General features: G+C 34.2%; 1 protein-coding gene across 2 annotated transcripts in view; it reads left to right on the forward strand.

The window, feature by feature from the left end:
• Positions 1–16,100, forward strand: part of POT1 (protection of telomeres 1) — a 56,413-nt gene that overhangs the window by 19,552 nt on the left and 20,761 nt on the right. For both annotated transcript variants that reach the window (XM_084205628.1, XM_084205629.1), the window contains 2 exons: positions 4,204–4,334; positions 13,073–13,363. In XM_084205628.1, the coding sequence (XP_084061754.1) occupies positions 4,204–4,334; positions 13,073–13,363 (422 nt within the window). The remainder of the gene's footprint in view (positions 1–4,203; positions 4,335–13,072; positions 13,364–16,100) is intronic.

Below are 16,100 nucleotides of genomic sequence, written 5' to 3' on the forward strand. Positions count from 1 at the left end.
GCTCTAGTAAAACAGTTTGCTTCTTCAGAGGTTTTGTTTTGGGCTTTTGCAGCATATATTTGTATATACATATATATACATGCATAGGAGTGTGTGTATATTTGTATTATTTTTTCCTGTCTTGTTGAAATATAAATGGTAAATTAGCTGGGTTAGCACTTTGGTGTTAGTGCAGACACTTGTGTATTGAATGGCCTCAGTAATTCTTGAAAACAGTATTAAATGTTTCATTTAGTTTTGAAGAGAGAATAATTTGCTACAATAATCTGTCTTTTTTGTGTGTATTGAAATAAAAGAAACAGAAGGCAATCTTTAATTAGAGTCCCTGACTGCTAACAACATTGCCCAAAACCTTTTTTATCTCTTGGAAGGGAGAAGTTATTGGTTCAGGGTAGTGGGTTTTCCACTAAATGTTATTGAAGAATAAATATATGATTGCCCAAAGGGGGATGTGTAATTAGATCGGTGCTTTCCACCTTAGCAATTTATACAAGCATATTTGTCAGGAACTGCTGGAGTTCTCAGTACAACTACAATAAATTTTTAATCAGTAAATACTAAACAACTTGTTGGTCCTACAATATCAATAACTACTAATTTGGAAAGATTTTTAAGCAATTCTGGTTTTCTTAGGATGACTGAAAAATGAGTTTGTACGTGAAGTTGTGGGGTGTGGGGTTTTTGTGGGTTTTTTATCTATCTGAACGCACTGTGGAGAAATGCTGGCTTTCTGCTCATGCTAATAGCCAACATAACAGAGATTTCCATAAAAAGAATGGAAATACTATGGCATTATGAAAGAAAAGTTGCAACCTGAAGAATGAACCTAGACTGTCATGATAGTGGAGGCAACTTTAGATTTTCAGTAACCTTTACAGACCTGCAAGAGATTCCTATTTCAAACTATTTAAAGGACCTAGATAGCTTGACAGTCAGCATTCTCCATGCAGACAGTGCAACCTTCTACTGATTACCAAATAGTTGTGGAATTTTTTATGAAATGAAATAAAGAACTTGTTAACAAGTTGTAGCAATTGTATTTTTAAAGAACAATAAGGACTTAGCTGAAAGAGTATAAAAAGTAGGATGCATGCAGACCATCACTCTGTACTTTCATTTAAATTAAACGTGAGTTATGTCTCCTTGTTCTTGTAACACCAATTCTGGGGTGTTACCAGCATAGGTAGCTGTCCATGGCAGGTGGTTCCTCACATGATGTTAAGCCTAATTGAGAATACCTCTTCATAATAATTAAATATATTTTTTAAAAAGGTAGGTGCAGTTTGAAGTTCTGTGTAGCCCTGTGAAACACTGAAATTCAGTGCTTTTACTGAGACAATCCAGTATGAAAGTAGAAAGCTTTCTTCTGTAGCATATAAATTTGCTGAGCTGTGCATCCTGGGTGTCATATTTTTAAGTAAAATCTACCAGTGGTAAAAATTCTCTTTTAAAGAAAACCAGTGGATTCTTTTTTATTCAGTTGAGTGAATTTCTCTAGTAAGGAAAATTTACTCCAATATGTAAATTTCCATTATTTATTTATTTATTTATTTATTTATTTATTTATTTATTTATTTATTCATTGGCTTGATAATGAAGGAATGTTGCTTTTTTGGGTAATGTATTGAGAAAAATCAAAAGTGTGACCAATGACATTATATTGTTTTGTTTAGGACATTATGTAAATTCAGCAATTCTTTGTAGAATTTGACACACTATTTTTTCAGAAAAGTGAATTCATTCACTGATCTGTAGTGCTACTGTGGAAAACAGGAAACAATTTCCACATTTCAGCTGAAAAATACAAATGAATTTTTATTTTTAACCTTCAAAAAGGACTTTGCTGAATGAGGATTTAATTTTAAAAATTAGTATTTATGCTTTGTTCTCAGGGATCTTTATTGTAATTAGGTTTGTAGAAGTGATGTTTTGAGGTGATAGTAAAGCATGGAAGACTAAAGTCACAGAGACAGAGAACCTCTGTTGTGTAGAAAGTGTTCCCTGGCTATGTAAAGCAAGTGTACTATTTTATACTGCTTTGACTAGGGTGATTATCAGTCTTATATGATTATGCTAATTACACAGAAAATTGAGGTAGTGTGTTTAACTTCTACCATTAAATAGGCAGCTGCACATGTATGAAGCTGACTAGTTTGCATAATCACAGCATCAAAGAGTAACCACAATTTTAATGTGGAATGTTTTTGCTATTTCCCCTTGATTGTGATGTTGGATTATATCAGTGCACTGTAGCATGTTATTCTGCATCCCCAAAGGATTGTAAATCTATGAACCATATGGGCTTTTCTTCTTAATTGCTCATTTTGCTCGTGTTTGCAACAGATCTTTTAAGGTAACTTCTAGAATTCATACCCAAAGAAATACATCAGTCTTTGGACTACAGTAGTAAATACTTGCAGTTTTTTCAGCCAGTGACTGGAGTTTATTCTTGACATTCCTAGCATAAAATGTTAAAATGGACACTATGTGGACCTTGTGCCTTTGGTGGGAGTAGAAAAGAGTGATCTCAGCAACTTCTGAATGAAGAAGATGATGATTTATCATTATTGAATCTGTGTAAAATCTTGGGAAGGAAGAAGAGTAGTGGTTTTATAGAAATACAGAAGGTTTTTGAATCTGTAGGAAAAGTTTTATTTCTTGGTAAGCCTTCATTGGATTTGTTTCACCACTTCATTCACTCAAGTCATTAGGGAATTTAAAATTTTAAGTTCAAATGATAGCAAAATTTAAGGGTATATGTGCTGGAAATGGAAGAATATGTCTTTTGAAGCATGTATCTTACATACCTGCCTTCATGTTTAGGGAATCTATTCAGAGAGTTTACATAAAACAATCATCTTTTTATGACTGCCTTCCTATAGCTTTTTTATACAAGGCAAATCTGTCAGTTTCACTAGACTGATAGCATTCTCTTTCAAAGCTGTCTAGCAACAACTTTCATGTCTGCATCTTTATAATGTGTATAATAGGGACTTTATTGATGTTGTTTTAGACCTACAACACCTTTGTTCAGTTCCCCACTGTATAAACTGGTGTAGTGTCATTATCACCAGGTGCCTCATAGAATTACAGCTAAGGGAAGCTGGGGTTTTTGATAATTTAGATTTTTTGGGGGGTTTTCTTTTTAAGAGATTAGAAAGTGTCTGTCAGGGCAAAACAGATTTGATTTGGGGAATTTAATTCATTTCCACTTGACATCTAATAACTTATTCAGAAATTATGAAACAAAGAAATATTTGAACACTTAGGGTGAACATTGTTCCTCCACCTTTCCCAGGTTCAGCTTCACTCCAGGCACCCCTCCTTCCTCCTTTCTAGTCTCTGTTCCTCTGGCTATGGTTACAGGTGTCTCTTGGAGGGACAATAGGAGGTACAGGAGATCAGGGCCAGGATGTAGTCTTTCTTCCTACTGCTACTTGGTTTATCAGGTAGGTTACCAGCTGCCATGTTGCAAAAGAGCAAATGTGCTTTTACTCGGTTTATAAAGTATCAGAACACACATGTTCTGTAAAGCTGAAATGGAAAATACAGGTTTTGTTTATGTAATCCATAAATACTGCTCTGTTCTTGGCTGATCTGCATTGTCATCTTTGTGTCTTGTTTTGATTTTACTTTTTAGATCATTATTGGAAGTAAAATTCTATGAAGTTTAACTTCAGAAGGCCATATTTCATATTTTCACTCTACTTTCTGGCTACCACTGTGTGAATCTATTCTTGTGGTATATATATCTATCTTGCATATTTTGTTGAAATCAAGGATATGTAATTTTTGCTTTAATTTGCCTGTAGAACTTGTAGAACTCATTACCTTTTCAGAAAGCTGTGCAAAATCTTTGAAAATTTTCATTAAATTGTAGATATGTGCCTCATTTTGTAGAAGAAGTAATTGAAACGTGAAAGAATAGCATGCCTGTTGCAGACAGAAGAAAAAGGCTTGTGTGTTCTTGCACACAGAGCTGTACTTAATCACACATTTCATTTTCAGTTATTTGGGCTTATTATCAGCAAGATGGGCCACACTTCAGTTATTACGGTACTGTAAAAAAATTAACTTTAAAAAAGTTACACAGATCATAGCAGAAAAAAATTGGCCATAGGGGTGTTCCTCCCAGATTTAGTATCTGTGTATTAATAATTCCATAATGCCTGTTACTCATCCAGACACTTTTATATTTTACAGATTATTGCTCAATTGTAACACTTGTGGACCCCTCAAATGTGAAGTTAACGTGCAGTCTTTTTAGTGGAAACCTTGATTCTCTACCAAAAATTTACAAAGTTGGAGATATTGTTCGATTTCATAGAATAAAGGTATGTACTAGGATGTGGGGGGTTTATGTGCTTGCTTTTCTGCACTGAGAGGACCGTAGGATAATTTAGTTCTATATGTACAGAAATTAACTCTTGGAGACATTGGATAAAGCAGCTGATTGTTAAAACAGCTATGGTTATGGTATGGACCAAAACTGAAAGTAAACTGTAACATTTTTTCAACAACAACAACAATATTTATTAAACTACTAGACAAAAAATCATGTGGTACTTCTAGATGGATAGAATTTAACTGACATTAATCAGCACAATTTATTCCTCTTCAAACTGATAGAATTGAGGAGTTTCTTTAGGTCTTCTCTTGTGGAGCAGTTTAGGTCAGCTGGAGAATCACTCCACTAGAGGGAATCTGTCTGGGTTTGTTAGTGTAAATTGTGCTCCTGCTTCTGCTTCAGTGTTATCCTGCATTACTCTCTATTTATCTGTATCAAAGGGCATGCAGGAAACTTATAGCTTTGATACTGCTTCTGCTGGATGTTTTTCTTATGCCTTCTGCAACTGTATAGGGAAGAAGAACCACCCTACAGGGACTGAATGGAAATCTTGTAAAGCTGGACCATACTAAAGAGGTGCTAAATGTAACTAAAGAGGTGCATAATGGGATGAAATATGTGATTTTAATTTGCAACATAATCGTACATAATTTTGTATTTTTATGTAAAATAATTGTAGCTGAAATTGAATGTAATGAGAGAGGCCATTAAAAAAAACCAAAAAACAGAAAAACCCTTAAAACCTAAGAACATAACATCAACAAAAAAAACCCAGTTTGCATATCTGAACACTCTTGAGAGTGTCCTAGGAACTTAAGAGATCTAGGAAATTTAGGATTGTACAAGAGGATGATAAAAGGGATAAATATCTGTAGCACTGAGCATGTACGTTTTGATATCTCCTGTAGCAGGAGAACAAAGAAGAAAACCCCATGACAGTAAATGTAAAAAGTGGTAAGATTTATCCAGGATTTGATTTTCCTGCTACTGAGATTGTTAAGAAACGACTTGTTAAGATTCAGAAAACAGTCTTAAGTTACTCTTCTATATTATAAGTATTTACAATTGAGAGAGAAATTAGCTAACCTATTCTGGGTTAGTATAAGGTTTCTCTAAGGTCACTTATCTATGTAGTAAGAATGGAATTAAATTGTATTTACATTTTGAAGCTTGTGTGCTGATCAGTACTTGAGATGTGTTATCAGTCTTGGAAGTTCTTGAATTTGACTTCAGATGGAAAACTCTTATGCTAAATTTTAATATTTTCTCTGAATCCATCAGGGTAAATGTTGTACAGATACATTCATTTCATAAATTCAATGGAGATAACTTGTTTATTGCTTCTGAAAACAGAGTACATATTTTATATATGTGAAGAAGGAGAAAGTAGAAAGGGACTGGTCAAAATAATAGAATTGAAAAGTGAAAAGTTGTATTGTTATGGTAGGTCAGTATTGGATTTCTAAGTACACTTTAAGAAAATAAACAAGACCACTGTTAGGAAGTTTATGTATGCACCCTGTTTTATGCAAACATAGTATTGTCTGACTTCTACTATTTATTATTATCACAAACTTACTAAAGAAACCTACTGATATAGCACAGGTAAGGGACCTCACTGCTCTGATTTGGCATCACTTTTTTGAGGAGATCTAGAATTCTAGAATCCTTGCCAGTTGACACTTTATCATTCTCCAAGATGATGTTCCAGATTTTAATGAGAGGGTCTGTCAATTTGCTTCTCATATACACTTATTGTTTCATCACAGTTGAGCTAAGTATAAGCTAAGTGGTTTCCAGTCCTAACAGACCTCCAGCTGCTCACAATCTATGTCTCTTCAGATGCATGAGTTGAGAGCTTGTTTAATTACTTTCTAAGTGAAAATGATCTAGAGTGACTAAGATGTCTTTTTCTGGATGGATATGTTCTGATTACCCCAGACTAAGTAACAGGGTCCTTTGGAAGTTTTCATATCTGATCTGAGCAGGTAGAGAAGTCTGACACAAAAGCCTGGTGCCAGCTTCTGGGAATGAACTAGGAAGGACCTCTTTCTCTTTCAGCCACTAGCAGCATAGTAGGTATGACTTCTAATCACACTATCTGCAGTTCCTCCACTCTTTCCTGCTTCTGTCTTCAGACTTTAATCACCTTTTCTTAGCTTGCTGAATGGAAAGGAAGCCAGGGTAGCAGAGGCCACAGTCTATGAAAGTTATGCTTACCAATGAGGAGAGATAGATACACACAGCCCTTACAGGGTGTCCTCATGTTCTGTCTGCCCCAGATATGCTTTCAAGTGACTTCCAGGAAGTTGACATTGATAGCAAACACATTTTAAAAATCACTGCTCCCACTTACACTTTTGGCTTCTAATGGATAACTTCTCCTCATAATAACAAAGGTGTTGGCAAGATCTGATGGTCAGAGCGAATAGGAATTTAATGAAGAGGATTTTGTTGGAATTACTCTGGATAGAGGGTAATTTAACTTGCTTAGTATTTGTTGCAGAGAAAGAAAATTTTAAGTGTCTTAGTAATAGAACTGGAAAATTATCTAGTTTTAATTGCATTTCTGTTAATGTTTCTTGAAGTGCATATTTATGCATGTCATCTTATGATGATTTCTCATGAATTACAGAATTTAGTGATTTACAGTACTGTACCTGGGCTTTCAGCCACAATCAATGCTCTGCAGAGATTGTGGAAGGTGAGTCCTCCATCTCCCAGTATAAAAGCCAGGCCTGTGATCTATTTGTCTAGTCTTCTTCTATCTTCATGGCAAAGAAGGACGTTTCTTAGGTGGATTTTTTTTGGACCTTCTTGTTTGTTCACTGTGAACACTCTTAATATCTTAGAAATAATGCCTAGGCACACTGTTAAAGAGTGGGAAGGGGCAATCTGCTGGTACTGACTAAGCCTGCAATATTTTATACTTCCTTGACTGAGGAGTTTTGGCTGGGATTCTGCCTTTCTTAAAATGCCTCAAACCCTGCCATGATGATAGAATGGTTAATTTCCTCATTGGCTTTTCTCTATTATTCCTTATTACCTCTGAGTGATTCACAAACAAGAACTTACTTCCTCACTTCCAGTGAAGAGAACTGGTATTTGATTTCCATTTTAATGTTGGAGTATTAGAAAAGGTGAAGCACATTGTTATTTTGGTGTCCATCTTGTTCAGTGTACTCTAGTAGTTTAATGCAGTCAGGATGTCCAGGATGTGTTCTGGTGGGTCTTTTTCCTCAATGCACAGCAAAACTGTGTGATTCACGTGTAACACTTGGAGAATGAAGACCAAGACACTGACCTCTGGTTATAAACTTCCTTGTCTGGCTTCCTTGACATGATGCAAACTCTGTAGCAATTACAAAGCCTTAATTCTCTAGCTTTTTGTCATAGTAATCCTGATGCTGTTCTCCTCTCTTATTGTCATTAACCTTAACTTCTGTACATAGGGGCCAGTTGCTGTAACAAATGAAGTAGGAATTGTAAAGTTGTCACCCTCTTTCTTAGACAGTATTATTGCATCACCACTGCACTTCTCAAGCCATGCACCGTGTCAGAAAATACTCTTTAGAAAAATAGGGTCTTGGGGGTTATGGAATGTGGTATCATAAATGCATCATGAGCTGAACTGAGTTTACACAGACATCAGTAACTGTCATCTACTAACTTTGGGATAATCATGGATTATAATGAGATTGTTTTGGTTGTATCACAGAACCAGAGAATCATTAAGATTGGAACTTACCTTCAAGATCATCAAATCCAACCTTTGACCAAATTACCACCATACCCAATGCAGCATCCTAGATCTCTAGAATTAAAAAAAATGAAAAAAAACCACCAGGAAAATCAGATTAATTGCATATTCATCTGATTCAAACTCCTTAGATTTACAGTGTAAACACATAGTCTCTTTGAGCACAAGGATTTAATAGCCACAATGAAGATGGTTATTCCTTTCATAGATCAGTAGATTGGCAAGTGTAAGATGTAGGTTTTGCTAGTGACTTTCTAAGGTGTTTATCCACAGAGGGGGGAATCTGAATGTGAAATATATGGAGCATGGCTTCGTAACAGCATAGAAGTATCACGCTCCATTTTTTGTGATCCTTACTAGTTCTGTTCTCTCTTCTTGTGCATCACTCTCCTAAATCTAGTAATATTTAACATAGCATTCATTCCACTGTGTTATTTACTTTGATCTTTAAACAATCTGCTGTTACTTCCAGGAGCAATCTTACTTTTGTTCTTAGCTAACACTTTCCTTGTCTCTTTATACTCTCTCCCTTAGTTTAAATCCAATTTGTCCAATGAAAGTTGATTTCTTTCCTTCTTTCTACATGATGCAATATGGAAGATGCTGAGAGACAGAACAGAAGTATCTGCTCACTAAGTCTGGAGCTTGGATATATAGCATGCTGCATGAACATTAAACTTTGTCAGAATATAACTCCCAGACTCTTAGTGTCTTCTGAGAAAATGTGGTCCAAATATATGAACTTGGCCAAAATTAGGTTTGAGACTTTCTACTAGAAAAGATGTTGAAGAGCGTGTTGTCTTTTGCACTGCTACACTGCTATCCAGTTTTGAAATTCTTTTTCTGAAGAGTGGAAGGAATTAAGTTTTGGGGTTTTTTGTAAGAGTTAGGAGATTTTTTTTTAATACAGAAAAAAAAGCAACTTTTTTTTTTTTTCTCAGAAATGTCAGTATTAATATTGCTTGTAGTTCCCCTTCAAAAATTCTGTAAGGCATGCAACTCACTTTGAATAGAATTTAAATTAAAAACAAGTATTTTTCCTATAGTAAATAATGTCAGGAAATAATGGCTGTAGGCAGTGATAGAGTGTCTCTGTAATTTGAAGTCTTAGAAATTTGCAAATATGATTTTCATATCAATACTGTTGGTCAAGTTACTGGATCAGGTTTTAAATATGTAGAAAATATTCCAAAATAGTAACTTTTTGCTCTATTAGAATTTCTAAAGCAGTATCACAGTGCCTTCTGGCTTTTTTAATTACTAAACCAGAAATTATTCCAACTGCTTTAAGTATATAAACTTCTTGCATATAAATTTTCCACAAAATACTTATATCTTCAGGTGAATTGAATTGGTAAATAAAATATAATGTATTGCTCATTTTCTTCTTTAATTTGTGTTTCCATTGCTACAGATGTTTCAAACAAACTTATTTTGCAGGCAGCAATTCAGGAATGCTAGAGAATAAGCTGTCACTTATGGTCCTAATATCTAAATGTGTTTATCATGTCTTCAAAAAAAAAATCATTTTACTTCCATGTGACTGTCTTTGTTAGTTTTCTTTTAGGAGATGCCTTCACATAGTTTTGGTAGTTCAGTTTTATTCTTGTGATATTTGAACATATTCAAAATGGTTTAATTTATACTTCAAATGACTTCTCTGTTTCATTAGTATCTCTCTGTTCATACAGCTGGCAGTACAAGTAAACCAGAATTACATTATTAAAATATAAGAAAATATAATCAGCATCCTGTATTATCCAAATTTGTTTAGACTATTTACTTAAGATGAGAAAACATTTACAAAATATAATGAAATATACCAGATGCATTCTGGTGGGTTTTTTTCTGACAGGATGCTTTCTTTCATACAAATATCATCAGTGACAATCATAAAAAAATGAGATCTTCCTTCTTAGTACAAAAACATACATTAGTTTGGTATATGTTGTTTCCCTAGGCATTTTTTGATATTCTGAGATGATCTGTGCCTGCAGTGGTTTCATAATAGTCCTTTGCTTCTATAATTTAACAATCAGCTTTGATGGAAAGCTACCGTGGAGATGCTATTATTCCAGCTTTATACACTACTTACTATCACACTTTTCCATTTAGTGAAATGAATAACACCATCTTCAGAGAAAGAAAAAAAAAAAAGGATGTCTTTTACTTTGCTGTAAATCTATTTATAAATATTTCAAGATCAGCTTCTTTTCAATAACCATATTCAGGATAGGGTTGTACCCCATAGAAATCACTAGAGTTTATTGTCCATGCAGTTTATTAAGGTGACATTTCACCTATTGTTCTTTAGTTTACAGAAACTATGCCAAAGACTCCTGCAATATGTATTGGAATTTACTTGCTTAGAACAAGCTAAATGCATTTTATCTGCTCCATTTTTTGTCCCAGAGGATATTTTTATTTAGCAACCATTATTTATTGAAATTATTTAAAATTCTCAGGTAATTTTTAAAGAGATAGCAGTCTGCCCTGTTTCCCTGTTAACCCCCTGCTTCACCCTCCCCCACCAATTTTTTAAAAAATGTATCCATATCCTCTAGAAATGACACAAAATCTACTGAAGGGGAAATCATTCATATGCAAAAGTCCCAAATTGGCTTTTATAAGTTTAATTCAATTTCAAAATCATTTGGAAAATACAACATGTTTACAGTATCTGGGCCTAACTTGATCTGAGATCTGCATGAGTGCCATAAAATGATGAATATGAAACAACGTTTTTCCATAGATTTTGTACATTTTACACTCCAGTGATCCCTCATGACTTTAGCAATGATTTTTTTCAAAAGGACAAGCCCAGAGAATTTCTGTTGGTCATCATCTGTTTTGTGGGTCCAGCACAAGTAATTTTCCACCTGTGAAATACTTTGTTCTGTAGCCCACTCTACATTTTCTTCTCCTGTTTCTTCTGTTGTTCACTAAATAATATTGTTGAATTTTGTTTACATTTGAGAGGACTCAGTGGCTTCTCCACCTGCCTGTGCCTGAGGACATCTGGTTTCGCTAAAGATAATTGGTAATTTTCTCATCATGACAGTTAAGATTTACCTTCTTACATATTTTATTTCTTTTTTTTAATTATTATTTTATAATTGCCTCTTCCAACACTAAGGCTGATTTCAAATTCACTAAATGAAGGTACTGGGAGATGTCAGAAATACAGTATGTCAGCCTCCTGAATGCTCACAGCATGACATAAAGGACTTGGGAAAAGAGGAAAATAACTGATGGTGGAAGCCCAGGCAGACAAAGTATTTTCTTTCTGGTTTTGTGAAAGGTTTGGAGCCTTTGCAGAGGACTAGGACGGAATTTTTACTAAGAAAAAAATCAAGATATTTTTATGATGATTTTAAAGAACTAATGAAGAAATAAATGAATAGGTAAATTAGAAATTAAAACACTTCAAGAAACATTTGACATGTCAGACAAGATATGAAAAATACTCTTGAAGTATATTTTGATACAGAATGAATAGGTAAAAGTGATGAGAGTTTTCATCCCCTCTGGGGATGAAATCACCTGTTTGGAGAAGCTCTGGAATATAATGCCAGTGATAGCAACTAAAGCAAATCTGTGTGTTTATATTGCACCTTACAGGGGAACACATTTTTCCAGATCGTAGATAATGGGGGGGGTGGAATTGGTTATGAAACCATGTATTTTTCTTATTTGTCCTTTGGCTTTTCTTGTATTTTCAATATTTAAATGTAAAGGTTTAAAGATTGAAGCTTTTCAGTGTTTCACTGAAAAAAGCTTCATCCTGAATTGATGTGTTCCATTGGTCAGGTTTGAAGAATGCTTAATTAAATCAAAGTTTATCTTAGAGATGACCCTTAATGCATTTATGCATTATGTCAGAGTAGCAGGGATTAAAGGAGTTCCTGTCACCAAGATTGAACTGCTCTGCTTATGAATTTCCAAGGTCAATGAATGCCTGATTTGTTTGCTTTTTAAATTTCACCATGTTTATGAAATACAGGCCTAAATCATTGGCACTGCTTTGCTGTTTGGAGCTTCTGACACACATTGCATGTTCTGCACTCTCAAATCAGTGGGATTTTCCACCCTTTGGAAATTGAGCACCGGGAATCCCATACTGGACTGACTCACAAATGCCATGTTTGTGCGTGTTACTGCTTACTCGGTGACCCCACATTAATTAGAAGGGGATGGAGCCAAACAGACTCTTTCAGATTTCTGGATAATGAGTCATGCAGTGCTTTGATACAGATAAATCTATAATTGCAGGGAGCAGTAAGACTAGACTAGACCCTTGAAGGAATGCTTCAGACTTGAAATACTGTGTTTCATATGGCAGCAGATACACAGCAAAATACGCAGGATTCGGGAGACCCGCCACAAGCAGGGCAATAGACATTGAATAGTTGTGATAGCTGTATTCATAATTCAAGGAATGAAGGCTCATCACTGCTTGCTTTATGGAAAACAAATATCTCCTTGAACTGATTTTTTTTTTTTCAGTTCAATAATATTGGGAAATGGCTATTGTGAGGGGCCAAAAACAAGAATCCATAATAACTTTGCTTTTATTCTGCTCTGTAAACCCTAAAAATTAATTTCTCTTGTGCTTTAGTTTCCCCATTTATAAGATCAATCCTGATATGTTCCCCACACAAATATTTTGATGTGTGCAAATCAAATACTCTGCAAAGATGCTGTAGGTATAAGTGTTACAGGCAGTAATTAGTCTGCCTCTTCAAAAACTTCTCATGTAAGATTATATTTCTACTTATCCATTTTTTTTCTTTTTAATATTAATTTTACCTTTTTGTTTTGTTTTTATTTTGACTCTCTTCTCCCAATAGCATCAGGGACAGAAATGATCAGTGGTCCATTTTCCAATTCTATGATAAAGCAGAAATATATTTGTTTATCCATACAGTACAAACTTTTTTTTTCTCATTCATATTTTATTACAGATCAGGGAATACAATGGACAGATGCAGGGAATTACCAGTGGGGGATTTGCATCCTTAACATTTGATGGAACTGTAGGAGCTCCAGTGGTTCCTCGAACTTCTAGCAGAGTGTACACTTTCATGGACGAAGAACAGAAAGCAATAGAAGAATTACGTATGTGGGCAGCCAGTAATATTTCCATCTCTGGACCAGCAACAAAATTGTCTGGTGTTCAGCCAATGCTGTTCTTTGATCTCACTTGCCAGCTGGTAGGAAAAGCAAAAGTGGATGGATCTTCTTTTCTTCTAAAGGTAGACTTCTTTTTAAAAATATTTTTTAGGTTTATTAAGACATTGTGATACATTTTTCAATAAAACGGACATATTAATTTAAATTATATTATATAGATAAATATTTTTAGTGTAAACAAATCTGATCCTTGGCTATTTTGTTTTTATGAAAACAAAATAGAAAGCCTGGTTGTCTTTGAAGTTGATCAGCTGATTTGGTTTTTTACAGAGGTTTATTAAGATGGCATTATATAGATCATCATTTCACAAAGATTTGTAGATAAATATCACAAGATTTCTTAACCTTGAAAAACACTGTTAGTTTTAAAATGCATCCTTGTTTTCTAGTTAGCAGCATTTACTGTTTGCTTTTCTAGGTTTGATGGATATGATTAGTGCAGTAAGTAGTGCTGCCTAAAAAAGAATGAATGGACTATGTTATCATGATGGATTTCAGGTAGCTTCTTTTAGTTACTCATAAGCACTCTAGGCATCACTGCTTACTGAAAATATAAAATGCAAAGTGCCACAGAACAGGAGAGCAGATTCTAAAGGTGATCCTTGACATAAACTAAATGAAAAGGAGGTCTCCACAATATTCCTTGTTTTACTTCAGCTGTATCAGTCTGGTATTATTCCAAGACTCTTCTATATTTATTTTTGTACTTAATTTGTAAAACATAAGTAATGATCAAGCTGTTATTTTCCACTTTGTGACTTCATAAAATTATTTATTGGTTCTACTGTGTTAAACTGTATTGTTACAATATTTTTAGAAATAGCGCTTGGCATTATTCCTTCATTGAAGCAGCAAAGATTTTTCTCGTACAGAACAATGCATTAGTGCAGAGAAACAAACCTTAAGTGCATGCTATAACATATTCTGCAACTGTACAAACATTTCAATTTAATTATGCCTTGTGAAATAGATGTCAAATGAAACCCAGTAAATTTTCATGACTTTGTGGACTGTAATTAAGTTGTTCATTAATAAGTGTATCTTCAGCATTGAAAGACCTTTTGCAAGGACAGAGACAAGTGCTTTCTTAAATTTTTATTTCCTAACACACACTTTTCTGTGTTGTAAGACCTGAAGTTGATTTTGTCACTTTTGTATAATAAAGGTGATGACTTGGGGAAATTTTAGGGTAGACTTAGGAAGGTAGAAGTCTGAGGTCAAATAATGGTTGATCAATTATTTAGTATAAAATATTAAATACTTAAATATGTATTACAATGCATTGGACAAGCTTAAAAATGTTACATTATTAGTCTATTGCTAATTTCCTCCATTTTTCAACAGTGGCAAAATCCATTTCTGATATTAAATACTGGTTGTGATTGAAAAGAAACCTTTCTAAAAACTTGTTGACAGATTTCTGACTTTTTTCTTGATTTGCTAAATAAAAAAAATCAAGCGAAACAACCAATTCAATACCAACTCAAATTGAATGTCATTTTATTGTATTATTTTGATTATCCATTTTATAATAATGTTTTACATTTATTTTATTCCAAGTATATATGTTAAATTAATGATTGATTACACTATGAAAAATATTAATATTATTATTAGCATTAGCATTGATCTCATGTACCTAGTGGAGACTGCTTCAAAGACAACTAAAATGATTTTCAGCAATTTTGTGCATCACCTGTAGCATAAATTTTAAATAACACTTGATAAATTTATTCCTATTTGCACAGCAGCAGTTGGTCATGGCATAAAGATGGTATCACTCAGCTGTTAGTGTTTTCCATTTTCTGAGAATTTTGCTAGTCATATTGGAGGAGACTAAAGAATACACGCTAGAAATTATCCTGTCATTTATGCCTTTCATAAGAGTTTTATTATTAATCTTTTCTTCCTTTCTGTCTGTCAGTTAAATTGTGTACATTAAGGTAAGTCTTAAAATGAGCATATTCTGCTGAAGACAGAAACAGGTATTTTGTCTCTCCAATTTCAGTGTTTTCCAATCATGGTGATCAAATGTTATCGCTAACTTTTTTTTAGCTCCTATCTGCTCATGACTAGTAATTGAACAATTTATTGTTTCTTACTCAGAATTAATTTAACCAGTTTGGGGTTCTATTCCAGTATTCATTTTTGAAACCAAGACAGTTTGAAACCAGGATGTTTTCATGTTTAGTGTAAAGTAGAGCTTCCAAGCTCCTGAGGTAGTGTTTTTGTATTTGTGCAAGAAAAAACCCAATTCCAACTACTTTTGAAAGATTTTTTTTTTTTGAGAAATTTCACTAGCTTATAAATTCCTCTAAAAGGTGCCCTGGTGCCAGCCCTGTTAGCTCCTCTGGCAAAGGACATTTTAGAGCTAAGTCACCATCCTTTTTATCTGAACAGGGAGCAGGCAGGTTCTTTTAATCCATTTGTCAGATCATCTCTCCAGTGTAGAATTGCCAAAGTGTACCAAGTAAAGCCAGTTGCAAAATAATGAAAAAATTGACAAATTCAAGATTCTTTACTTTGTCAGAGTGACTAAATTTGTAGTATATATGCACTAAATCTGTTTTCAAGCTGAGTTCTGGAAAAGATGTGATAATTCAAGCAATAGACAACCTCTTTTTCAAAGGTGGTTTTAAGTATTTCATGGTGCAGGATCAGAAGATAACAGGCTTTTTTTAATCTGTGGCAGCATATACCACCTCATTATCTGGGTCCTTCAGAATATACTCTTATTTGGCAACATAATTTGATGTCATGGGTCATTTTCGCTGTGAACAGTTTTCCCTTTATCTCTTG

The sequence above is a fragment of the Fringilla coelebs genome, assembly GCF_963513975.1.
Source record: "Fringilla coelebs genome assembly, chromosome: 5".
Classification (NCBI taxonomy): Eukaryota; Metazoa; Chordata; class Aves; order Passeriformes; family Fringillidae; genus Fringilla; species Fringilla coelebs.